This window comes from Aythya marila, assembly GCF_965140915.1.
Source record: "Aythya marila genome assembly, chromosome: 2".
Lineage (NCBI taxonomy): Eukaryota > Metazoa > Chordata > Aves > Anseriformes > Anatidae > Aythya > Aythya marila.
This window is the reverse complement of record NC_139043.1, coordinates 34,221,768-34,247,517: the sequence shown is the minus strand read 5'-3', so window position 1 is coordinate 34,247,517 and position 25,750 is coordinate 34,221,768. Positions and strand designations below refer to the sequence as shown.

The 25,750-nt window shown below is 38.5% G+C and overlaps 1 protein-coding gene across 1 annotated transcript; it reads left to right on the top strand.

The window, feature by feature from the left end:
- Window positions 1–524: 524 nt before the first annotated feature.
- On the top strand, window positions 525–25,750 carry TRA2A (transformer 2 alpha homolog). The gene is made up of 8 exons (XM_082753752.1): window positions 525–695; window positions 9,803–9,936; window positions 11,539–11,710; window positions 15,354–15,542; window positions 23,094–23,209; window positions 23,736–23,843; window positions 24,559–24,626; window positions 24,794–25,750. Exons 1-8 carry the CDS (start codon window positions 660–662, stop codon window positions 24,802–24,804), a joined length of 834 nt encoding a protein of 277 aa, XP_082609878.1. The 5' UTR covers window positions 525–659; the 3' UTR covers window positions 24,805–25,750.

Genomic DNA, 25,750 nt, shown 5'->3' with positions numbered 1-25,750 from the left:
TTATTTCCAAAGTCTTACATTGAAAGCCATCTTCCAGCCCTATGTGCGAAGCAGCCATTTGTCATACCAAAACAACACTGGCAAGGGGGGCCTAAATCAAGGTTTAAAACTGTTCCCAGTGGAATTTGCCAGAAAGGAGCGGGTGTGTGATGGTAACAGGAGATGAGAAGCCAAGTCGGGCTGGGGACAGGAGCCTGGGCAGTTATGGGGTAACCGAGCGCCTCCAGATGCCCCCCGTCGGTGTGCGGGCACGGGGCGGCAGCTTTGGGGAAACGAGATGAAACGAAGAGCCGCGAAGGCGCTGCCTTCACCTCACGGGGAGGAGGACGAGGCGCCCGCCGCCAACCCCCGAGCCCCCCGTCCCACCCGGAGCCGCCACCTCCCCTCACAGCGAGGCCGCGCTCGGCGCCTCCTTTGTGACAGGCGGGCCGCGCCCCGCCCCCCCGCGCCGTGCCGGGCGCAGCCGGAGCGGCGGCGGCGCCATTTTGCGCTGCGGCGGGACTCGGCGCGGGGCGGCCGCGGCGGGAGGGAGGTGGCGGCGGTGGCGGCTGCGGTCGCGGCTCGGCACTGAGCGTCCCCGTTCGCCCTAATCCTTAATCCTAACCCAGCCTAGCCTAACCTCGCCCAGCCCCCAACCCCGTGGCCGGGACCCTGCCGACATGAGCGACGTGGAGGAGAACAACTTCGAGGGGAGGGTGAGTGGCCGGCCCTGGCGGGGCCGTGCTGAGAGGGGGCGCCCTGACGGGGGGGGGGGGCGCGGGGCTCGCTAAAATGGCTCCTCCGGGAGCCCGAGGCTTGGCCGGGCCGTGAGCCGCTCACGTCCCCCTCCTCGCCCTGTGTCCCCCCACCGCCCCTTTATTTATTTATTTATTTATATTATTTTATTTGCTTCTAACGACCCGAGGGAACCGGCCCGGCTGGGGGCTGAGCCCGCTGCCCCCCATCCCCCCCCCCCCCCAATCTTCCTTCCCCCCTCACGCCGCCATCCCCCTTCCCGGGGGGGGTGGGGGTGCCTCCATCCTGCCCCCCCCCCTTCCCCGGCAGCAGGGCCCGGCTCCCTGCCCAGCCCCGGCCCTCTTCACGCTCCTGCTCCCCGGGCCCAGCCTCGGGTCCCCCCTTTCCCCCTCTCCCCTTGCCCGCGGGCCCCGAGGAGGGACCGGGCCCTTTTGTGAGCGCTCCTGCTGCCCGCTGTGCCCCGAGCCTCGCAAGGCCCCGGGGAGGGGAGGGGAGGGAGGGCAGGGAGGTGCAGCCCCCGCTGTTAAACCCCCGGCACGCAGCGAGCGCGAGGAGCCGAAGACTTTCTCTCCAGGAGCCGCTGCGGTTTGGGATCCCTGTCAGGCCTGTTCCTTCTCTCTGCCCTCCCATGGCTGCGGTTTTTCTCTAGGCCTCCGACTGGTCCCTTCCGTTTTCTTTGTGTTTTTTTCTTTTTTCTTTTTTTTTTTTTTTTTTGTGTTTTCCCCTAGTGATGAGCAGGGCAGGCAGGAATTAGGAGCTGCTTGAAACAGAAATTAAACGCGCGTTGTTCTCACTCCATCACCATTTACTTTTTTTTTTTTTTTTAATTTTTCAGAGATACATATTTTTTTATGTTCTCTCCTAGAGAGTTGCTTTAGAAGAACACCTGAGCATCCTTTTGGTGACTTTTTCTGACGAACCAGTGATAGCAGCTTTTCAGTAATACGGTTACATAAGGTTGTTGCCTGGAGAACCGAGCAATGAATTTTTAAAGGACCAGAGTCACATTCCAATAATAATTCTTACAGAAATGCTGTAGCCTTTTTGTAACATTAGTCTTCTAAAAAAATATAAAGAAAACCAAAAAAACCCAGTCCCCAGGCTGACTGTGTTGTACCTGGCTGCGCAGTGACTGCTGCTGGTTCCTCAGGTGAGGTAAACAAAATCTGTTCTTGTGTTAGTTGCTGGACAAAGGCGGCTGTCTACCTATGCTCGTTTCAGATAAATGAACTAGTCTCTGAAAGGAAAACCAGCCAACTCAGAGAAGGTTGAGCATAAGTATTCTTCGTTGTTCATTTTTTTTTTTAAATTTGTTACTTCAGCCTTCCAGTTTATAGCAAAATTTATGTTTTTTTATTATTTTCTTATAACTATTTACATTAGATTCCTCTAGAGAGTGTTTATATTAGCTTCTGTGATGGATCTAATGTTAGTGTTTAAAAAAAAAAGATACAGCTGTTTAGTTTCAGTATTTCTGCATACCTTCTTCTGCCAAATGTAGAAGTAAAATTAATGTTTTGACAGTATTTGAAGTATGAGAGGTCCTGCATAGCCATTTCTCTGACTGTTACTTCTCAGTTAGCTTATGCTATTTTTTTTTTTGAGGTGGAAAATCTACCTGTTGGACAGAACTACTGACCCCATTGAGTTTTCACTTGGAAAACTTGCATTCTTTCCGTGATACTGGAATTTCTGAATCAGTCTAGCAAGTGGCACTCTCTTGCTTAATGCTCTTTTTTAAACATAACTGAACAGCATTCACTTACAACTTTTTTTGTTGTTGTTTTAATTAGGGACATTCCTAAGCGGTTCTTCTTTTCTTTCTCTAACACATTTTTTTTTGACGATGATGCTGTTGAAATATTTGAAATTACAAAATATTGCAGCCTAATATATATATATATATTTCATAAAATTAAGCATGTAAGTGTTGGGGGTATTCAGTGTTTTAGTCTCCTATTCCCTAATGGACAGAACTGTGCCAAGCTGAATGTCTTCGTGCCTCAGTTATGTGCAGGCACATGGGATGGGGAGAATATGGCAGAAGAGTTCAGTGGGAGAAGGAACCACAAAGAGACCAGGGAGAGGGTGGAGAACCTGCTTTCCTCCAAATTGACACAAAAGAGATTTCCGAGTACCTAACTTTTAGTCCTCCCCACCTTCCTCAGCATTCAGCTTAGTGACTAACTAGTGTGATGTTCAAGGGGGGGGGGGGGTAAGTTTAGTCTAAGTCCCTTTCTGTCCATACAGATGCATATCATCCCCAAAACCACTTCCAGTAAAGTTCTTGAAAGTAGCGAAATAGCGATAAAGTCTGGTAAGATGAAGGTGCATATTGAATCAGCAGTAACCAAAAAAATCTAAAAAAATAAACCTTTACATGGAAGATTAGTTAGAAAATCTTTCCCTGTTCTTCTTGTTACTTGCAAAGAAAAAAAATAGTTTTAACAAAAATAAATGATGTCTGGAATTATTCTGTAAAGCATGTTTTAGCAGTGTTAAGATGTCCGTGCATCTTGCCTCCAATTTGCAGTTTTAAAATCATGCTGTCACTTCATGTGAAGAGGAAATTGAGGATAATCTTGGAAATAACTTTGCAGTGAGGTTGCATAATCTGTACTATTCGAAAACTTGCATTTATGAAGTGTTGGTTAAAATTGCAGGGATTTAAACTATTATTCTTGAGCTCACTCACTTCTTTACTGATGATTTTTTTTCCAAAGCAAATGTTAATCAGATATGTTCAGACTAATTAACGTTTGCTTTGTTTTTACATCAATTTTCCTTCAGCAAGTTCTGTATTAAGGATGTGGCTGGTGAAAGAGAAGAAATCCTGCCCCCAAGTATGGTTGGGGGAAAGAAATTGACAGAATAATTAGAAATATAATGGGCATACTAGATGTAAGTTTATGGACTTGAAGAAGGAAACAGATTTTAAGTCATGTTTCTGTCCAATGACGTGAGTTTTGCAGAAGGTACAGGATTTTATCACCTTTAAGTGTTCATTTTGAGCAGGTTAGACAAATGAGACTTTTTATCTCTTATTGTTGATAGATGATAGCTTTGTAATGATTTAGATCTCAGTTCCTTTCATACTTGCCCAGTTATTTGTAACAACAGATTGTTCATCTGGTGCACATTCTGTGATGCAGCTTCATTAAAAGCTTCCCTAGAGCAATGGAAAAGTTGCAGTCTGAACAGACGTGAACGGAAACTCCACTTGCAGTTTTGATCAATTTTTTTGAGCTTCTGATAGCGTTTGACTTCTGTAATCTTAAAAGTTTACTAGTTTTCTGCCAATATTAATGGGCTCTTTGTCTAAATAGATAAAACTTTGTATCAGAGTGAAGGCAGAACTCCATCTTAGAACTCCAGATTGATCATCTTCTGTGGCTGTAATGAGAGGCCTCTTCCTGCTCTCGCCAGAATCTCAGTGATTTCAGTCTAATAAAGCACTTGAACCCTAGATCATTTCACGTGTGAGCCATTCTGTCGAAGGAAGGATGTGTAGTTTGTATGCACGCAGGTGGCTTTTGGGTCAGCTATACTCTGAATGTGTCTTTTTTTTCTTTTTGCATGCAAGCTTCATGAAGAAAATACTTAAATTTATATATGTTCCAACGCTACCTAAACCTGATCAACCTTGAGATGATTTCTTTGGTTCAGACACCTGTATCAGCAACCTGCCAGCTCAGGGGCAAGGAAGGCACGCTGCTTTCCTACCTCTTGAAATACAGGTGTGACAGGCTGCTAACGCTCTGCAGTTCTGCATTAGCTTGGGTAGGCTGTAATCGTGCCGTGGTTTCTAATGGCAAACATGGGAAAGGAAACTTTTTACAAAAGTTGATTTTTTTTTGTTTGTTTTGTTTAATAAACTTAATAAATTTTAGATTGTTACCTGAACAAAAGAGTGACCACAGAACCCTTCCATGGACAGGTGTATATATTCAAGCCTCACTGAAAAGATAAACTTAGTGTCTCAGGTTTATTGCTGAAGCTACTTTTATTTATTTATTTATATTTATTGGAGCAGTGTCATTTTTAACAATGTATAAAGCTTGCTGATGCTAATAACTTTATTTTTTAAATAGTTAAATATGTATCTAAGTTTCTGTATGAAAAGAAACGTAGGTTTACATATGTATTAAAATATTTATGGAAAAATAGCTAATTAAGAGATTAGTATTATTTTTAGTATGGAGTGACATCACAGTATTAAGCAAAAATGTAACTTTTTTGATGAGTTCAGAGGAAAGTTGGTGAGTTCCTGTCAAAGCAGTGGTTAAAGAGTAATCTGGTGTCATCTCAGGAAGAGATGCTGCTAAATTGACAGTTTAATCCAGCGAATGTAGGCTGCTACCAAATTTCAGTTTCTTTTTTGACTGCTTTCACTTTTCTGTTCCCTTATGAAGTTGGACTTTATTTTTGGAGTTAGGGCAGGATTTTTTTTTTTCTTAGCTCAAGGCTTTACAAAAATCTTGCCATCTTCTGCTAGCTTAATGGTGTTGCTATAATACTTGCTGTCCTGTTCTGCCCCCCCCCATGCAGGTGGTACGCCTTAAGGTGGAGGCCAACTGATACTTCTTGGTGATTACATATTGTGTTTTTTTCTTCCCATTTGACTTCCCATGCTTTGCTATAGGAAGCCTAGTGTAAGCCTAATTGTCTCTTTTTACTTAATCTCTCCTTAAATTTCGATAGCTTTGTAGCAAACCCTTTATGATATGCTCAGAAATGGTGAGGCCTGAGGCATGGTAAAACGTGACAAAAACGAGGACAGAAGAGTCATGTAAAAACTATTTTTGTCTTTTCTTGCTGTCTTTATCATGCCCTCTGATGATGGGTGGAAATCTAAAAATACTTCCTAAAGACTTTTGCAATTCTGCTCCACATAGAACTTTTTGGAATGTGATTTTTTTTTTTTTTTAAAGTAACTGTTTTGGAAAGTAGCATTTCTCTTGAAGTATATGAGGAAGATAAATGGCAGCTGTAACTTGAATCGCTTATGGTTGAAACAGTTGTACCGATACGGGTGAAATGCAGTGACGTGACTAGCATCTCGCTTAGCTAAAGCTGTTGATCAGTTATTCAGTGCCTAGGTTTATGTGAGCATGAGGTGATGGTAGGAAGAGGCATCCTGTCCGAATTACTTTTTTCAGTGTTGTTCTTTCTGGTATAAACTAGGTAGGAATGATGGAAAATACTCTTCAGTGCTCTCTATAAATGCTTCTAGCTCTGCGGTTCTTAACCAGAGGATCAGTAGCTGAAGCAGCAGTCTTTAGGTTGTGTTCACCTACAATAATTTGTTTGCCTCCAAGTTTGACTTCCTAGTGAATCATTAATCCCATTTCCCAGTATGTGCTTGAGGAAGTCACCGTATCTTGCTCTGAGGAAGCACAGTGAAGATTTTTTCCATTTTTACCATGGGAAAAGTGTTATTGACAAATACGTGTCTTTTGAATGGGAAGATTGATCTGAAGACTATTAGGTAGCTCGCTGGCTGGCTGGCTGGCTCTTTCCTACCAACTGTACTGAGAGCAAATATAGATGGTTTGAAATGGTCCCAGTGAGCGTCTGTCTGCCTGTAAGGGTGAGAGTGGTGCCTTGAGAGTTGCGTAACAAAGCAGAAGACATGAAGGTGCACACTGTCAAGTGTGAGGCTGTTGTGGGGCGAGGAGCTGACTTTAACAAAATGCAGTCTGATCTGTGGCCCTCAAGTGACTGAGGATCTTTAGAACAGAAAGAATAAGTAAATATTGGGGATACAGAGAGAAACTGTAGTTCATTCTTTCTTAAGTAGTAGTTTAATTAATTTATGGGGTAAACATGGAGCTAAGATCAGGGTATCTAATTACTTGAAGACTAGTACAGAACTTAGGGATTTGAATGCTTTGGATGATAGAGGTGTCTATTTGCTGTTGTTAAAGATGATGTACAGATGACATACACGTTGACTATAATGTTCTTGTTGATATTGCAGAATGGATGTATAAATTGGTTATGAAGAACAGTTGGGTCTGTCTGTGACATAGACTAAGGCAAATCTTGCTAATTACTATCTCATCAGGAAATAGAGGAGGAAAATTCTTTAAAATTGCTCTGTGTGACACCTTGAAGCTCTGACTCTCTTAATCCCTACCTGTAGTCTTGCTGATGTAAATCTTATTAGGTACTTTTCCAGTGTCCTCCTTAAGGCCTTAAACTCTTCCAGGTTATTGCGATTCCCTTAGTGTCTCCTTTTGAAGCACTGTAGGAGATATAACTAGGTGATCTATGCTGCATCAGAAGATGAGATGTAATTGCCTGCCAGTGACAGACACGGTATGCAACTGCTAACAGGTAATCTCTCTTCAGCTGCAGTTTACATCTACAGGTACTTGGTTTGAGGAAGTTTGAAATGTGTAAGAACTCCTGCTGTCACCTCTGTCCCTCCGCTTCTAAAGTTACGTGTTTGTGAGTGCAGCCCTTAAAGGGCTGGAGCAACCAGCTTGGAAAGGACTTGAACTCCATGAAATGCTACACTGCTTACTTTTGGCAACTTCATACAGAGCTGTTGTCAGAACTGATACTCTTAGAAAACTGGGGGCAGCATCAGAAGATGCTTCAGTTGAATAGATAAGGATGCTAAGCTAATTTTGTCATTGTATGGGAGTTAACTGGGTTCTTAATATTTTTGGAACCTTCCAACACTTCTAGATGGTGTGGTATCTGATTTGTTTTTTTGTTTGTTCTTGTTTTTTCTTTTTCTTTTTTTTTCCAACCTTATTGTTTAAGAAGTGATCTTTCAAATGTAAAAAGAGAATGGACAGTACAGTGTCCTCATTAAAGAGTGACTGAGGAGAGTGAATTCTTTGTTTTTTTTTATTGAAGGATCTATTCTAAATCTGAAGGGTGTCACATTAAGTGCTTTTCTATATTATTGGTCACTTTCACTGAGGAGGGGAGTGGAAATAACTCCAGGAGAAACTGGGAAGTATTGCAGGATATGAAGTATAAATGTAAGAATTAAAGAGGGCTATCAAACAATAAAGAGTACAAAATTAGAGGAGAGGTAATGAAAAAGCATGTTAGTGGCTCTAAAAGTTTTTTGGTTTTTGTTTTTTTATTTTTAATAATGAACAGTGAATTTCAAATATGACAGTAAGAACACAGAATAAAATCTGGTATTACTTAAGTGCCCGTTCTTCCTTCTCTTTCTGCGACAGTCTTGTAGCTAGACCAGCAGATAGCTGGCTCAATAGGATAACCTGTAACGTAGACCTGCTGGGGTCCACGTCACAGCCCAGCTTTGAATTTGGCCTTCACTGATCAGTTTAGTGTGCCTGTCAAATTAGAAGGTGGCGCTCTCCACGTATCCTGTGTCCTTTTCATTGAGGTAAAGGGGGAAAGGCAGCATAGCTGTAATACTGCTGTAATAAATAAGGGGTCTCCCATGTTTCATTTTTGGTCGATTTATTGTCTTTGAATACGAGGAAGGAGTCCTTTGGAAAGGACTTCAGAATGCTGAAGAATTCAACTACAAAAGAAAATGCAAATCTGGACTTACACGGAAAAATAGATAAGTTGGGAAAAGTATTTTAAGGACAGGCAAGAGAATATATGATGAAAATGAAATGTAACGCTTGTGGGAGGGGAACTTGCTGTGCGATTTTTCCATTACAAGTTTTGCACGTTTTTTTGTGACATTATAGAGGTATATAGCACACATTTCCACAGCTTTTTTTTTGTTTTTATATAGCTGAGCTCCCTAGGAATGCTGTACGCTAAAATGTGAGGAAATCCTAACCTGCTCTTTGTTTGCTTGTTTTCCTAGTTTTTCTCTTGTGTGCATTATCATACAAGAAAACAAAAAAAAAACTCCTGTCTGTTATTGGATTGCTTTGAACTGCAGTATTATACGTCTTGTTTTTTGTGGATTAAGTTGTGTGCAAGGAAAACAGGATAACAATGAGGAAGAGAAAGTAGGAAGAAAAATTTGTCTTGCATATATCTATGTGCATGTATTATGCGAGTAAGTATGTGCATAGATAGATTTTGACTGGAAGTCTTTGGCCGTGCTGTTGAACTGAGTGTCTTAGTAATAATGTGTAGGAGTGGAATTTGGGATATTTAATACTGAGAAGTACATAGTTGTTATTAGGGGGAAAATCAGTTATCTATATCAATATTTTTAATATATATTTGTGCTAATTAGCTTTTTAGTTCATCTATGTGTCGTACAGAGAATAAAAATCTGAAAGGGGAGGAGGGTAGCTTTGAAAATACAGTAAAACACTGAGAACTCAGTAAGCTCATTGTTAGACCGTAGACACTTATACAGTTTTAAAGCTTTTTTTAAAAAAAGGTTGTTTTATAAAGTAGTTTCTTGCACTTTACCTGCTGGCTTTTCAATTTGGTAGATAACATCTGAACTCCAGCAGAGTTTTATAATCCCCACGTGCTTAAATATACTAAATGTTCTTTTTCCATTAAGGTTAATGTTCGTGAAGAAATTGAAGAGTTTTTTCCAAGAATGTGGAAGATAAATCAAGATAAAAGAAGGCTAATGAAAAGTATTAAAGATCAGAAAATTAAAATTGAATGGGGGAAAAAATTGAACAGAAGATTGGTCAGATAGAAGCACTTGAATGTTTTTTTTAAGGCTTTAATGAATTGTTTGAATTGGGGAAGAATACACGAAGTATGAAAAATGAAAAACTCAATGAAGAATGAAGAGAAGTAGAAAGCAAGAGTGAAGTAGAATTAAAAGAATCTGGAAGAATGAATGGGTCCTAGGTTAAGTAAATGTATGGTTTATGTTCCAGTGTCTGTATGATCAAGTTGTAGATGAATTTGCATGATTACTTAGTTAATAGAGAATTGGTGATCTGGTTCAAGCAGGGATCTATTTGAGGAAAGCATACAATATTAACAGTGGGCTAGCAAAATGAAAATTTGTTCTGGAGGGTATTGCCTAACCATTTGTTTTTTCAGGAGCAATCAATATAATAGAATTACTGTACTTTAAATGTTAGGAGTTAGGCATTTGTACAACCAATACCATTTGTAATACTATCTTTTTCGTTAGGAGTCTCGCTCCCAGTCAAAATCTCCAGCTGGGAGTCCTGCTCGTGTAAAATCGGAGAGCAGGTCAGGATCTCGCAGTCCATCGAGAGCTTCCAAACATTCTGAATCGCACTCTAGGTCGAGATCAAAATCGAGGTATGTCTGGAAATAAGTTTGAGTTGATATTCACTACTACTGCTTATGCCTGTTCTTTTGATACATTGCTGAGATTTTTCTCCCCTTATAAAAATTATAAACCTTTTGGAAATGTATTAAGAAGACTGTTAATTTGTGTGTTGGTGGATGTATAGTTGAACAAAGCTGGGGGAGGATTCCGTAAGTAATAGTGTGTGTGGATTTATAGAGAGGTAATATAATAGAAGTAGTGGAGTAGAAATCATTACTAAAATGAGAAGATTTAACTACTCCAGAAGAGAGGGAAGAGAGTACAGCTCAGTTCTGTAAAAGCTTATGTCCCCTTCCCCCAAAACCTTTTTCAGGGGAACTCTTTCTTGTGTAGACCCCTCCTTTAGGAAAGAAGGAAAACTGAAGGGAGAACTACAGCAAAAGTAGTCTGGGTTGGATAAAAGAGTAAGCTCCATAGCTATTGGAAATGCTGGAAGACACTACTTGGGCCAGTTCTTAACAGTCCTGCACCAGAATCTTTTTTTAAAAAAAAAAAAAAAAAAAAAAAAACTGAAAAAATTTTGATTAAAGTTGGGCATGGATAGCTTCATAATTTATGGCAGCTTTAGTATTTAAGCTCGTTTTTGGAAGCTGCATATGCCTTCCTCTCACTGCTTGTGCCTGCACAGGCAAAGTTTTACAATTCTCAGTTCTGAGAGAACTACTTGGTGTACAGGAGGAATGTCTGCCTTTTTTTCCTCTGTCATAAAATATCCAGCTCATGCCACTTCTCTTCTTCCATCTTGCCGTGCACCTTCATACTGTTGATTCAGTAACTCTACCAGTTTTCCTTTTATCGGTGGAGCGAAAAAACAGAAAACAAAACAAGTGTGCCCCTGGAGAGGGAGGGGGATTCGCACAGTACTACATTTTTCTTCTTTACTAGTTCCTGGGAGAGATCAGTGTCTTCTCTATCTGTTTACTTTACCAGGGAAGTCTAGAAGAGTTATTGTGCTCTGAAATTGCAAAGTTCAGCCCGATGTTACTGCTTCTTCTCTTGCAGTGTATAGCCAGATATCTGCCTGTTAGTAGGATATAACAACTGTATGAAATCATGCAGCTTTGACAGAATTATGCGAGTTCAAAATTGTATTCATCACTGACTGGATATCTGCAGAGAAATGCTTGAGGAGTCTAACAGCTTTTTTGGTCTCAACCGATTTTCAAACTTCATTTGTAGATGCCCTAGCACTGTTGTACTGCTAGATCTTTCAGTTTATCAGCTTAAGACAATATTTTACAGTGTGGTATACTTGGTGCCTGTATCAGTATACAAGTGTTACATGTGGAGCCAAGCTAATACAAGTCTAAGCTCTGAATTGTCTGAAGACTGTTGTGAATATAATCTGTGTTTGATACCAGAAGCACTCTGAGCACATTGAAACTTGTGCTACTGAGCAAATTATTTAAGATCTGCAATCTTAAGATGCACAAAGTAGAAGAAACTTAACTATTTTTATTGTAGTGAGCCTCTGAAAAATGAATTTAAAATTTTTCTCTGGGAAATGTAAGGCTTACATTTCAACACATTGGGTGCATATGACCTAACTAAAAGCTTTTTCTTTGTTGAAGATCCAGGTCCAGAAGACATTCGCACAGACGTTACACTCGCTCCAGATCCCATTCCCATTCTCATTCCCATAGGAGACGTTCTCGAAGCAGATCGTACACGCCAGAATACCGCCGTCGAAGGAGCCGTAGTCACTCTCCAATGTCCAACAGGAGAAGGCACACAGGCAGCAGAGTATGTCATGTTCCCCAAGGCTGAGTATCAACAGAACAGTCGCTGCTTACATCAGTGTAGTCTAAGATAACTGCAGGCTGAATTTGACTTGCTGTCTTGTTATTGGGAATTGTACAGGAATTGTTTTTGGGTTGGGGGGACAAAGTCTTTCCTTAACAACTAGGCACTGATGTTGTGTGCCAGCCATTGGCAGGGTAGTCATAGAATTTTACCGTAAGCCATACTGTCCCAAGTGAGTATGGGTAGATAGGTTGCATCCGTTTCCCTCTGCTCTAGAAGTTAGACTTCTTCTATTTTTATGCTGTTCCAAGCATACGTACACTACACAAAAAAGGCAACTGTGCATGCCTTTAAAAAAAAAAAAAAAAAAAGTGAAAATAATTCCAAGGTAACTATAGGAGTAAGGGGAAAAAAAAGGCTCTCTATAACATATAGCGTATTATGTTGCAGATTGCTTGTGATTTCTTTATTTCCAAGTAATGATTTCGATTTAACTTGAAGAAATTAACTCATTTTCAAATCTTAAACTAGAAAAACGGAGAGCTATGAAAAGGATCGGTAGTCTTCTCAGAATTCAAATGAAATAACTTAGTTTCTGTACAGACAGGGATAGAAAGTGTAGGTAAACTAACAAAGACGTAAGATGATACTACTGTGTCATTCAGAGAGATTTCCCCCAGTGTCCTTCCTTGTTCAGTGTCTTAGATTCTGGTTTTGCATTACTTGATGCTGATCTAAGTGAGTGCTGCTACACGCGGGTCTGCCTGTTCCTTGGTGAGGACCATGAATGATCTTTTTAGTATTCGTCTTTTTTAGTTTTTCTTTATTTTTCTTTATTTGTTATTAATCCTGTCAAAAAGAATATATTTTTTTTTGCATGCTTACCTTAGTGAAGCAGCTTACCACAACCAGTTAATACTAATGTGAGGGAGAAGATGATTATGTGGAAGAAGGCAAGACTACAGCAGTGCTAATGTACAGCAGCTTAAGCTGTTGTGAAGCAACATTTGTACTTAAGCTATTTGTGGATTGTTGCCAGTGTGTAGTCATACTGTTGTAAATACGAATCTAATGTCTTAAAAAGTTGGCAGGAATAACAACTTCAAAAGGCTTAGCAGATTTCCTGGTGAAAGACAAATGAATCCACTTTACTACTTTAGGAAGTATTAGAATATTTTGCTGTGAAGTCTTTTTTGCCTTGGAAATGACTCTGTGAAACATGAGAAAGTCCTTCTCAGAGTGAATTCCATGTTCATTCTAAGGAGTAGTTCTAATAGTGTCAAAACAAAAATAAGCCAGATTAGAATTCTCTAAGCTTCAAGGTCTAAGGACACTAGGAAAATTGGTAGCAATTTTGCCACTTCTGCTGACCTTGGCATACTGTGCCAATGGGAGGCAGTACAAAAAATTTAGTATTAAAGCTGTCTTTTAATTCTGCACAGTCAAAATCTTTCCAGTGGTGATGGCTGACACTGAACAATCTTTCCAGTGGTCACTTGTTGCTTAGAGTGCACAGAGTGGTTCTCTGTACTTAGCTTGCCTTAGCATAGGTAATAGGGTTCATTACTTAAAACTGATGTTTGAAATTTGGCAAATGCAGAGAAACAAATACACAGGTATTTTTGGGCATCGTATTTTCACAATGAACTCCTGAAAAAAAGTTATGAGGAAAAAAAAAAAAACAGAACAATTTGAAACATACCATTATAAAAATAAGGAACGATAGTATGAGAGCACAGGTGAATCGTGTACTTCATCTTTTCCATGTCTTGGTAAAAGATAGGGTAATTTGTTATATCAGCAAGCTGTAATTTTTTAACTGGAGCTAGGGTAGGTTGCAGATAAGAAACTGATGCTTTCACTGAACCTGCTCAGGCAGAAGCAAGTAAACAAAGCTGTAATGTTTTTAAACATTCTTGTGAAAAGAAGTGCTTATCAAGTCGCTACTTCCTACATGGAAAAATACTATCCAAATATTTTTTTTTTCTTGTGTAGTAAAAAAGATGTGCTTAACTTGGTCGCAGTCACTATCTAATGTTATGGTTCTCCAGAAAACAAGAGTTGAAGTTCTAAACATTTTTCTGCAGATGGAGAACACAGTAGGGTAAACTTAAGCCAACTGCACATAGAAATGTTTTTCTTGGTTTATATTTTGCATTCTGATTCTCATGGCTCTCTGTCTGAAAATCTGCATGTTGAAGTTTAAATCCCGGTAACTAACGCGCATGTTCTAATGTTCCGTGCCTGTTACTTGGCTTAATGTAGTTACTTAATTTGTTCAAAGGTGTAGAATTTCAGCTAGAGACCATGGAATGCTTTTACTCTGCTTTTAGTCTTAGTTTGTTTCATGACTATGTACTTGGAAGTAGAATTTTCCTTTCCTTATGGAAGTAAGCTTTGAAATCCAAGACTATACTTTAAATTGTCATCTAAAAATTGTCACCTTGGTATCCAGGACTACAGAGGGGTTCATAAGAGAACATGACAGGAGATCTCAGTTTGTTCATTCTTCAAGTCAGGATGAAAGGCAATCTCTGAGGCATAAATTACTGGTGCATCAGTACAGTACAGCACTATGCTTTGAAAACCTGAAGCTGAAATACAAATTTCATCTGTGTTGACTTGTAGTTACTATTTCAGCAGAAAAAATGCCTGTTGCCCCAATTTTAAATTCCTGAGTCTAGTATAACAGGTGCCAAGAACTTAGCTAGGAAAAAAAATCTCAACAAAACCAAAACAACAACAACTTACCTTGATCAAGGTAATTCTTAAAATGAAATTGGCATTGTATGAATTCTGGGGCGTGTAGAGAAATTTTGAACCTGATAGGAAAATGAATTGCAGTATCTTGAACAATTGTACAATTTCTTATTTGACTTCCTTTAGTTGAAGTAAAGTGTATGAGTATTTCCATTGCCCACATTATTTTAAAGAATTGAGAGTCTTGCTCTAGAAAAGTGAGCGCACGTTTGGGTTACAGTTTCACAGAACCAGCCTTCAGTATGTAGTTGAGAGAAGCTGCTGGTTTTGATCCAGTTTATTGAACAGAAAGAAACTTTCAAATTTAAATATTAACTTTCATTATAGTTGAAAATGAAATGCTGGAGGGAGGATGGGTTGGGAAGAACACACCTTTGATAGAAGGCATGTTATTGTTCAGCTGTCCATGCTTAGGATCTCAGATGCTTTTAGTGTATGAAATTGGAGGCAGCCTGCAGTATTCAGAACCAGTGGTGGTGACCTTTGCGGAATGGCTGAAGATAGGAGTTAAGGCTGGCTGACCAATTTTCAGCACACACTTGGCCATCCTGCCTTCAGCTTGTTGATGATTTGAGTGAGAAATACTAATAAAACAGGTTCTTGTTACCTGTATCTCTTCTGTAACCATAGTGCTTTGTTTCTCTCAAGTGTACAGTCGGAATTTTTCACCAACATGGGAAGTTTACTTTTTTTAAAATATATAAAATAAAAACCAGAAAATGAGCTGTACTTTAAGATTGAAATGTTAATGCTTGAAATATTAAGATTTGTAATAAACTATGCTTAATTTTTTTTCATTTAAAAATAATTGAGAAATTTCAATGTAATAATGTATAACTTGTGTTTTATTAACTTAATTGAAGTTGAATGCTTGTCTTACCAGGCCAATCCAGATCCTAATACATGTCTCGGAGTGTTTGGTCTCAGTTTGTATACCACTGAGAGAGATTTGCGTGAAGTCTTCTCCCGTTACGGACCTTTGACTGGTGTCAATGTGGTTTATGATCAGCGGACTGGACGATCAAGAGGATTTGCTTTCGTTTATTTTGAGAGGATTGATGATTCTAAAGAGGTAAATTCATGCTTTACTACTTTAAACAGGTGTGCTCTTTGTGTGTTGTCTTTACAAATATCTTTGTAAAAAAACAAAAACAAAACAAAAAAACATTTTTGAGTGCATATTCACTAGAAAGTTCTGAGTGAGATTCATTTAAAATACTTGTTCAAATCATGTGGCACTTTTAGACAGATCAAACACATTAGTTCAATGTTCAGATGTTTGGGCAAATTTTGAGCCTGAGCTGTCCGTATTGAATTACTAAAGAACATAGTACTTTGATTTGTTAATCTGTTACCCCAAAATGAAAATAAATCTTCAGGCAGACATAGACATCTAGGATTTTTCCAAATTTTTCAAAGTTAACTCTTCAAACTAATTTTCTGTATCAAAATTCTGAAGGTTCTCTTTACTGTTTTCTTTTGAAGTATGTCACCATGCATTTGAGGGAGTACATTTTCTGTCCTCAATTAAGCCTCAGTTAGTGACTTGGCTAGTTACACAAATAGCTGTTTGCAGATGGACTAAGTGGTCAGTAGTGTGATTGATGTGTAAGGAAAGAATCAAAGAATCTGAACAGTGGCCTGTATTAAGATTCACTGCAGTAAGAAATATTTTAACCTGCATATGGATACTGTGAGCTTCACTAAATATGATAAAATTTGTAGATGCAAAATTGTTGTTAAAAAATGTTGTAGATGTATCCGTTCTTTAAAGAAGAACTATTTCAGTCAGACATTCTTTAAGATGAGTAAAGTACAGTACAAATACTAACTTAGCATGTAAGCTTTCATTGTGGAGATTCCTCCTTCTTCCTTATTTGCAAAATGAGTTACAGACTTCAAGCATCATGTTTATGGATGAGTAGTCATGGGCAGATGTTTCAGATTTGCTGTTTGATTCTGTTTACGTTAGATAAGTATATTCATAACGGTTGGGTCCGACTCTTCTCACCTAGCACTGCAGGAAGGGAGGGTGACAGCTGTGGGCCTAGTATCAGTAACTTAAAAATGAAAATTGCTGATGCTAGGTGATGATAATTTAACAAAAAATGTTTCATGGATGGCTTGCTTGAACTAGACTCAGTTTTGAGCTTTGACTGATTTCTGGTACGATTCTACAAGCAATTGTGATATGGCAAGCAGCTGTAAAAGATGGTGAAGTGTTGCACAGAGAAATGGTTTATAATGAGAATGGAAGTTGCATGTGTGTGGTTGTTGCAGGCTAGAATAGGAGTTCAGAACAGGAGACTTCCTTCAGCTTCACTTTATTTTCCCACTGTTGCTTTGATGTGTTGAGAGAGGTGTTAGAATGGGTAGGATTCACATTTCCTGGCCTTTCTGGTTATGACCTTTTAGCCTAATATTTCTTTGCACTGGGGTTTGTTAGAAACAGCCTGCAGCCAATAACACGGACTCACATGAGGATCTCAGTGAAGTACTATTTTTATTTACAATTGCAGTGGAGGTCATCCTGCAAATGGGAGCATCCAGCAAAAGCATATAATAACCTTTTATTCCCTATTACCCAATGCTTAATTCCTTCTATTTCCTCATTGGCTGAGTACTACAGGTCCACAAACTACTCAACACCTGCTATATACCAGGTATATACAATTTTATTTGACCAACCATTAATTTCTCCTTTTTTTTTTTTTTTAACTTCTCTCATGACTAGAGGGCCTGTGATTTTTTTTTTGTTGTTGTTTTTACTGATTTCGCACTGCTCATCTTGTTTTTCTTAGCTATTCTGCTTATTTTGGGACAGTGGGACCTTGCCCTTATCTGCTTAACATACTTCCCACTGTATGCCTGCACAATCACTTTTGAATATACAAGGTTAGTAGAATTTTCCACTGCAAAAACACAACTTGATTTCTCTCACAGGTGGGATTTTGAAACTGTGACCATTCTGTAGCACAGTTAGTATCTAAAATACCTGCACGGTATCTTGGCACATTCATATACTAGTCTTGTCTGTTTTAAAACTTTATGTCTTTAGAAGTACATTTTTTTTTTCCTAGTTGTCATTGGCAGTGGTCATGCATGACACCATGCATTTCTTAAAATGTTCCGTGTAAATACCATAAAGCAATTCGTTTAGTATGAAGCTGCTTTGGCAGAAACTACAAAACTGGAATGCAAAGGGGAAAAAAAAAAAGGGATATTACATGCAGCATCAGAAATACAGAAGTAAAGATGAGCACTGTAAGTGGGAACTGAAGTCATTGGGAATGTAAACAAATTTTTCTCCTGTCCTCTTTGCTAAATTATTTCAGTTATATAAATTCCAAGTGTTGCGAGGTTTTACACTCCTCCCTCTTCCCACACCAGCCCATTGCGGGGGAAAAAGAAGACTTTATTTGACTTGATTTCACGGGCTCTGAATACAGATTTGAAGTAGCAATAAGCAGGAAAAGAGATTCTAGCTAGAGGTGTGAAAATCTGTGGCAGGCCCTGTAGGAGGACTGAAGGACATAAATTAATTGCTTGTGGAAGATGGATCAAATCTGAAAAGTTGGGTATGGGTGATAGCAATGTTACTTGTGCTACTTTTGTTCCAAGTAAATACATTTTGTCTTAATAGAAAAACAAACAAAAAGCCTCTGAATAATGGGAATGTGAAACTCTAAATGAGATGCTTTAAAAGGCTGCAGTTCAGTTCAGCAGTCATAGATGGACTAAATAGACGTAGAACCCTGTTCCTGGGGAGTACAGGGGAATGGACAACAAAGATTTCAAAGCATCTTTACTGTTGTTCTTCCAAGAGGGGTGCACTGGGAAGCCTCTTGGCTGATGCACTCTCAAACACTGTTGATACTCAGTGACACTAAGTGGGTTGTGAGTGTGTTTAAGCTTTTGTACTTGGTTTAAGATAGGTCAGTCCCAGCCCAGTGTGGATTGTGTTGCTGCGCAGATCTTGTTGGGAAGCTTTGTCATCATGAGTAACCATTCTTACAAAATGTGTCAGTTACTGAGCTGGTTAAAAGGTTGTTACGTGTTTTGATTTTTTTTTTTTTATGAAGCTACATCTTTGTTTACATAAAGTTAGAAGATTAGTATTTGGTACTCCTTTTTGGCCTTGTCTGTTGCAATGGCTTGTCTTACATTGTATCGCTACTCTAAGTCTTCAGAACTCCATGTGAGGAGTACAGTACCCGTATGTGGAGAACGAGATCCATACATTTCTGTTGAAGACCTGTTTCTGAAGATATTTTCTTTTATAGTTCTCAGCATTTGCAACACTGGCACTGAGGTGTCCATTTTGAAATAGTTTAGCTAAGTATTAAAGGATGTTCACCTGCTCATTACATTATTATTAGCATTTCTTCCAGGGTTTACAGAAAAAATACAGACCCATGTAGCAGGATTAAAAAAAAAAAAAAGTTGGGAGGCAGAATGATTATCTCAGGGTTAGCAGTAAGAGAATCGTGAGTAAAAAGCATTGGGTGTTCTAGGGAGGTGATTCTTACTGTGGCAGGGATTTCATATGCAACTATCCAGCTTTTCAGTAATTCATACTATCAACCGTTAGCTGTTAAAGCTGAGGCTACTGTGAAAGTATTGTGTGTCTGTAGCGAGAACTCATCTGAGAAGCATTAACTACAACAGCTGTTGGCAGTAGGGAACTTTTAGTTCCTAATGCGACTTACATGCTATTTACAGTTTTGACCATCTTTCGGAACAATTTTCTGAAGTAGTTTTTTAGCAATCAAGGCAAACTTTATGCAGACAGACTGAGCTGTTAACTCAGTTGCCAAAGACTAGAATGATTACAGGTGCTTTGGTCTTGTTTTTCATTTTAATTTGCAAGACATTTAATCTGTGGTGCAAGCAGACCAGTTTTAGAAGCATTGTTACTGACTAAAGCTTCTCCTAAAGCTTATTGAAGAAATGTTTAAGTGGTGTTTGTAGTATCAAAAGGACTCTTGATGTACCAGAAAAGAACATGAGAAGGTTTTAGATATTTTGAATTACCAGTTTCAGATTTCTGGAGGCCATGAAATACCATGAAATTGCTCGTACAGAAACATACCCAGTTACTCATTCTGATTCTCTAAAATCCTGTATTTCTTGACTATATACAACTCCTCAAGGTATGCTTTAAAAAGAATCTAAGTAATCAATAGATATTTAAGCCCAGAAAGAAAAAGAAAATATTTGCTATTATTATATTTAAATAAAAAGCAACCTCAAAGCAGAGAATGTAAACAGCTCTTGCTCGGAGGTGAAATAGACGCTTCAATTCAACTTGGCAGGCTGCAGTAAGTATAGAAAGCTGGGTTTCCTCATTTGTTTCTTCCTCGCATCACTTTTTTTTCCCCAGAACATCCTTTCAGACATCCTCATAAAATTCGGGGTAAAATACTGATACCAGTGTACTGGGGGTGGGGTGGGGAAATAATCGATTGTCTGTTCATCCCATGTTGTGTCCACAAGGGAAATGATCTTTTTATTGGTGGCCTTAATTATAACTAGGGAAAGACACAGGATTTAAAAGGGGGAAAAAAAAAGTCTCTTAGCCTGAAAATATTTTTAAAAATGAGTCCCACCATAAATTGCTCGTTTGACTCTTTAAGTATAATCAATCTACTATACCTAAACTCTAATATCTTTAGAATACCATATATGCAATTAATTGAAATCTGATGAATTTAATGTTTCCTTTCTAACTGTTCTGAGCCACTGGAAGTGATGACCTTGTAGTTTAGGAACTGCTTGTCTTTGTCAAAGTAACACTTAAGATAGTAATTTGAAAGAACTTTCTTGTTATGGATAGACTATTCTAGGTGTAAAACTGTAATCTAAGATTATTATACATTTTGTTCACAAGTCTTATGTTGTGTCTTCTGACTGCCAACATAGAGATGTATATGCTGGCCTACAAAGTCAGTTTTTCTTCAGAGTTTGCAACCCAAACTAATAGTGTACGCTTATGGGAATCCTGGTTGCTTGCTTGCTTACTGTCATCTTGCAAAAGCTGTGCCAGTCTTCTGAGAATGCTCAGATATTTGGAAGAAAATCCAGGTTGAAATAAAAATAAACTGACAGTTAAAGGCTCATAAAAAGGTATTACTTGTCTTTTCAACCCCAGTGTAATTTGATTTTTTCCTTAAACATGTTTTGTTTGATCTGGAAAATATATTTCTATCTTTGAGATAGTGTTGGAAAATGTTTTCTTCATTGTTAAAGCAAGTATGCAACTTCTTTTACCTTTAAAATTTGAATATTCTTAGTGTTCATGTATGCCCAGAGTAGCAGGAGAAGCAAACTGAAATTTGTTTTAAACACAACATGCTACTCTAAAAAAAAAAAAATTGTAAAATCTTAAATTTGAATATCAGATGTTTTTAATTGAAGGAAAAATATTAAAAGTAAGTAGGGTCATGAATATGTTTTGACAGTCTTTGTACAACATAAATACTGTGGTATCACTTGTCTGAAGTATGTTTTAAAATAGACTTTTTTTCATACCAAAGCAATCATTAGTTAATGAAGTCCACTGAAGTACTTTGTTTCAAAGAGTTAAGAATTTTCCATTTGCAAAGGACTGAATGTGAGTGATACCATCAAAATTATTTCTGTATTTATGGTGGTTTATTTTATGTTTTTACTTTATCCGCTGAAATACAAAGCATTTCCTGGTATTTCCAAGACAAACTATCAAGTCTCAATTAATTCATCAGCTACCCTGCTGGTATCCTGCTTTTCTCTGTACTGCTCCCTGCACTAACTCTTCCTCCTTCATCTTAAAAGAGGTTCTGGTTCTTTTAACTAAACAAAACAGGTGCCAGGTGTTCTGGAGTTCAGGTGGCTTGTTATCAGCTAAATTTTTGGCTGCAAGTTGTTGATCAGACATAAAAGTGCCATGAAGCGGAAAGTTCCTTTCCTTCCAAGACTCATTGCGTATCGCCACTTTTTCCAGAAAAATGCTTTTCATCAAGATGCTGATTTTTCAGCCAGCTTTTTAGCAGCATTCAGTTTTATTGTCATGTGCATATACGCTCATAACATGAATGCACAGATTTATTTTTAGTTCTTTCATCCTTGTGGAGCAAGATCTTTCAAGACATTTCAAAGCTAGGAAACTAAAGCTAATGGTTACGTTTAATTCACAAAACATATTTCAGGATATGTTGAGAAACTTGACATGTTCTTGGGCTCAGCCTTGCAGTTAGCCAACTCTAGTTGTTAGATTGCTGTGTGGGAGCAGAGCTCACTAGGTGGCGATATAGTATAGATATAAACAGAATTATTAAAGCACAAACTAAGTGCAGATAAATATGATAGTGATAACTCAGTCACTTCCAGTTTGGAGACAGTTAGATCTTGTGGGTGTCAGGTTTTTGTGTGCTCCTCTATAGCTTATGTGTTCATTCAGTACAATCTTTTTTATAGAACCGCAAAAAAAAAAGGTTACATTTCTAAACAGTTGCTAATTTCATTTTTAAAAAGAAAAAAAAAAAAAGAAAATGCTCTTCTCTACCATGATTTGAGGCTTGTGCATTGTGCCTCATGGTTAAACTCAAGATTTGTCTTTTTGCTGTTGTTTAACTTGAGATTAAAATAGTATATTTTATCACAAAAAAAAAAAAAAAAAAAAAGAAAAGAAAATACTATGTGTTGGATGAACTGGGTTGTAAAGTAGTATTTAGGAGATCCAAGAGTAGTGGTGAGGAAGGATCAAAAAAAAATTTTGGCTTTGAAAATTTTAATAACTATGAAGTCCAGCATTAATTGTAAAATGTGGTTATTCTTTTATTTTTTAATTGCTATCACCTGAATGTAAATCTCAAAAGTACGCTGTGGTCCTCTGAAAAACTACTTTACTGATTAAGAGTTTGAGAAAGACCACTGTATTGATTGAAAGAGCAAAGAAGCAGGGGCTAGAACACCCAGCGAGCGTGAGCACGAGCTGCGAGCGGGTCTGAAGGCAGAGGCTTCTCAAGCGCAGACCCTCCTGCGTATCGCTTTAGCTGGCTGCTATTGTGAGAGTGAGTGGGGAGGAAGGTTGTAATTAGGTATCCATGTAGGCTGAACCCGCCATTTTACTAAGCTCTGCTGGAGTAGGTCCTTGTAAGGGAGATGGCAGGAGGCTGGGAGAGCATGAAATGGCAGCCGACTAGCAGTAATCCGGCCATATGCACCCTACAGGAAGCCACTGTTTTGCACAGCTTTTGAATCCGCCCATCCCCTCTGGGTCAGGGACGGCGCTAGGAAAGATGCAGTTTTCAGGAAAAGCTGCTTGGACTTTGTTTACCTTTCTGATGGGCTGGTAGGCGAAGTCCCCTACAAAGAAATTGACTGTGTTAGTGGGTAGCCCTGTGCTTTCTTAGAAAGGGATTGCGTGGCACGCTGCTCCCGCGCCCCAGTGCAGCCCTGTAGCACTGCCGGCGGACGGGCCGGGGGACAGAGACCAGCCATTCGCCACAGTGGGGCACTAGTAACCAGGCTAAATAAAACAAGGTCGGGGCTTGTTTCTCTAACAGAAAATAGTGTGTTTTGCACACAGCTTTCCTTAGTGGGTTGTAGGTTTCACGTCCACCGTCCCTTCTCTTTCCTGCAGGCAATGGAGCATGCAAACGGTATGGAGCTGGATGGCAGGAGGATTCGGGTGGATTACTCAATCACCAAGAGAGCACATACACCCACTCCAGGCATCTACATGGGCAGGCCAACACAGTAAGGAGTTTGCTCATTTCCTTCAGTGGGATTAAATTAATTTCAACTGAACGATTGAAGTCTGGTTGAAAAACTGAACTGCAGACTTCTTTTTTAATTTTAGAGTTATGCCAATTGTATCTTCTCACAAAGGTATTAATATAATTGTGTTACTGTGATTCAGTATATACTTAATATACTATTAAGTCCTACTGTAGTTTCCTGTATTTTTATTTATTTAAAAGATTGAATATGTTATAAAAAAAAAAATCATCTAGCACAACCAGTTAAGGCACCTTTAGCTTACTTAAATATTAGCGTGTCCATTTGCCTTTGATTTTGATGTGAATTAGGCTGAAAACCTTGATGTTGATTTTATCTGTTTTGTTGTGTTACTTTAAATGTTTTTCTTTGAACGTTTAATCATTAGATTAATTGCTTCATCTTAAGTGTCTCATTTACAAGAACACTGGAAAAAGTTTCTGAATTATTTAATTTGATGAAGAGTAGAATCTGAAGTACTTCTTGCTCTTTTTTTCCCTAATAGCAGTGGAGGAGGTGGTGGTGGCGGAGCAGGTCGTCGCCGTGACTCTTACTATGATAGAGGGTATGACAGAGGTTATGACAGATACGAAGAATATGACTACAGATACAGGTGCATAACTTTAATTTTATCTCTGGAGGAAAAGTGGGTTTGGGGGGAAATTGAGAAGTTAGGTGGCAAAAAAAAAAAAAAAGTGACTCTGTTTGTACCAAGATTGGATATACGTGCTTGCTTTGTTCGAGAGTCTTGTTACGATAGTTTGGGTAAGATTAGTTGTCATCTTCAGTGCCTCTGTAATTCAGCTACATACTAAATAGTTAAGTGAGAGGTTAATTTTGCTACCTGGAGAAGGTAGAGCGTATATTCTGCAAACGTAGTGGACAGACAGGAAGAGGACTTTTTCCATACTGGATATAGAATCAGGAACAGCTGACAAACAGTGCTGTTAAAGAAGAGGTTATTTGTAGATGGGGGTTTTTAATGCTTGACATTTCATAGCTATCTGACTGTTTTGAAAGTTATCTAGTTTCAGAGAATGTTGTACAACAAGAATTGTAGGCATCTGTAAAAGCACTTAGGTGTTTGCAGGGATAGTGAAAGTTTATTAAATGTTCTGTAGAAATACCACATAGTTTTAAACCCGTCAGATAGAGAAATGTGAAAGCATTTGTTAAATAGCTATAAGCCACAGCCAAATAAAGCTGAACTCTTTCATGCTGGCCAAATCTGTCAGTGCTAAGGAAATGGTTTTGTTCTGTAGAAGAAATGTGAATGAGGCTTCTTTCATTATGATGATCTTTGTTTTCTTTTTTAATTTTCCTTAAAGGAGACGATCACCATCGCCTTACTATAGCCGGTACCGATCACGATCAAGATCCCGTTCCTATAGTCCAAGTAAGTAAATACACAGGAAAAAATAGAATCAGGCCAGCATAAGACTTGTTACTAGTCTAATAATCAATCAGTGGGAGTTCTAAAAACAAAAAACCTGGGCACTTCCAGTGTTTGTGTTCACGTGTACTGTTTGTTCACAGTAATGATGTCTGTTTTTTTTTTTCCAGGGCGCTATTGAAGATGAGAAGAGTTACAGTTGAGGACATGATTTTTAAATACAAGGTTCAGATCTTAGCTTCCCTACTGCTTCCCTCCCTTCCTTGTTCTCCATCCAGCTATTTTACACAACTTTGGTTCATTTAGAGTATACATATCTTCAGTTGAAGTATTCCTGTTTTCCATCCCTTCTTATTGTAATACTCTTAAATATTGTAATTGTTGTAGTTTTTGTGTAGTAAAACATCTTGAGCAAAATGAAATAGAAAACCCAAAGTGTTGATACATTTTGGAAGTCATTCCTATTTTGTTTTTAAACCAATTGGACTCCTGGCTAATTACAAGACAGCAATGATATTTTTAAAGCTTGCATGTCATATGTAATACACTCAGATACTTTAACATAAACCTGCATTTCCAAGTAACTCGTTAATCTTTCTGTTAAAATGTTTACCTATTACTTTGATAAACAAATAACGACTTTGAGCCTTTCCTGTAATGACAAATTTATTTAGATAGTCATGAACCAGAGGATTTCTTTTTTGTCAGGTAGTTGCTTTGAGTGTAGAATATTTGAGCTAGAGCAAAATTTGGTATTTGGCTGACCAGGAAAATAGATCCTTGTACACTGAAAATTAAGACTGTATTTTATAAATAAGTTTTTGGATTGCTACACAGTGGATAACATCTGCATTTAAAACCATAAAAATCTTTTTTTTTTTTTTTTTTTGGACTTGGTTGAATATTTCCCCCTAATCAGTGCAGGAGAAAAAATATTTATTGAACATAGCAATTAGTTATATAATTTGCTGTTCATTTAAACAACAACAACAAAAACTTTTTGGTATTGCAATAATGATTTAAGCAAGTTTTGTTTCCAGTCCTTTTTGGAGTTCGAAAGTATGGATGGAAAGACCTGTAACTACATGTAAACCTTTTTTTTCCCCCCTCAATAAAAGTTAATTCCA

Coding starts and splice junctions, on each gene's coding strand:
- TRA2A (XM_082753752.1), top strand. CDS start 660: ATGAGCGACGTGGAGGAGAACAACTTCGAGGGGAGG. Junction 15,543..23,093: donor GGATTGATGATTCTAAAGAG/GTAAATTCATGC, acceptor TCTTTCCTGCAG/GCAATGGAGCATGCAAACGG. Junction 23,210..23,735: donor TACATGGGCAGGCCAACACA/GTAAGGAGTTTG, acceptor TTTCCCTAATAG/CAGTGGAGGAGGTGGTGGTG.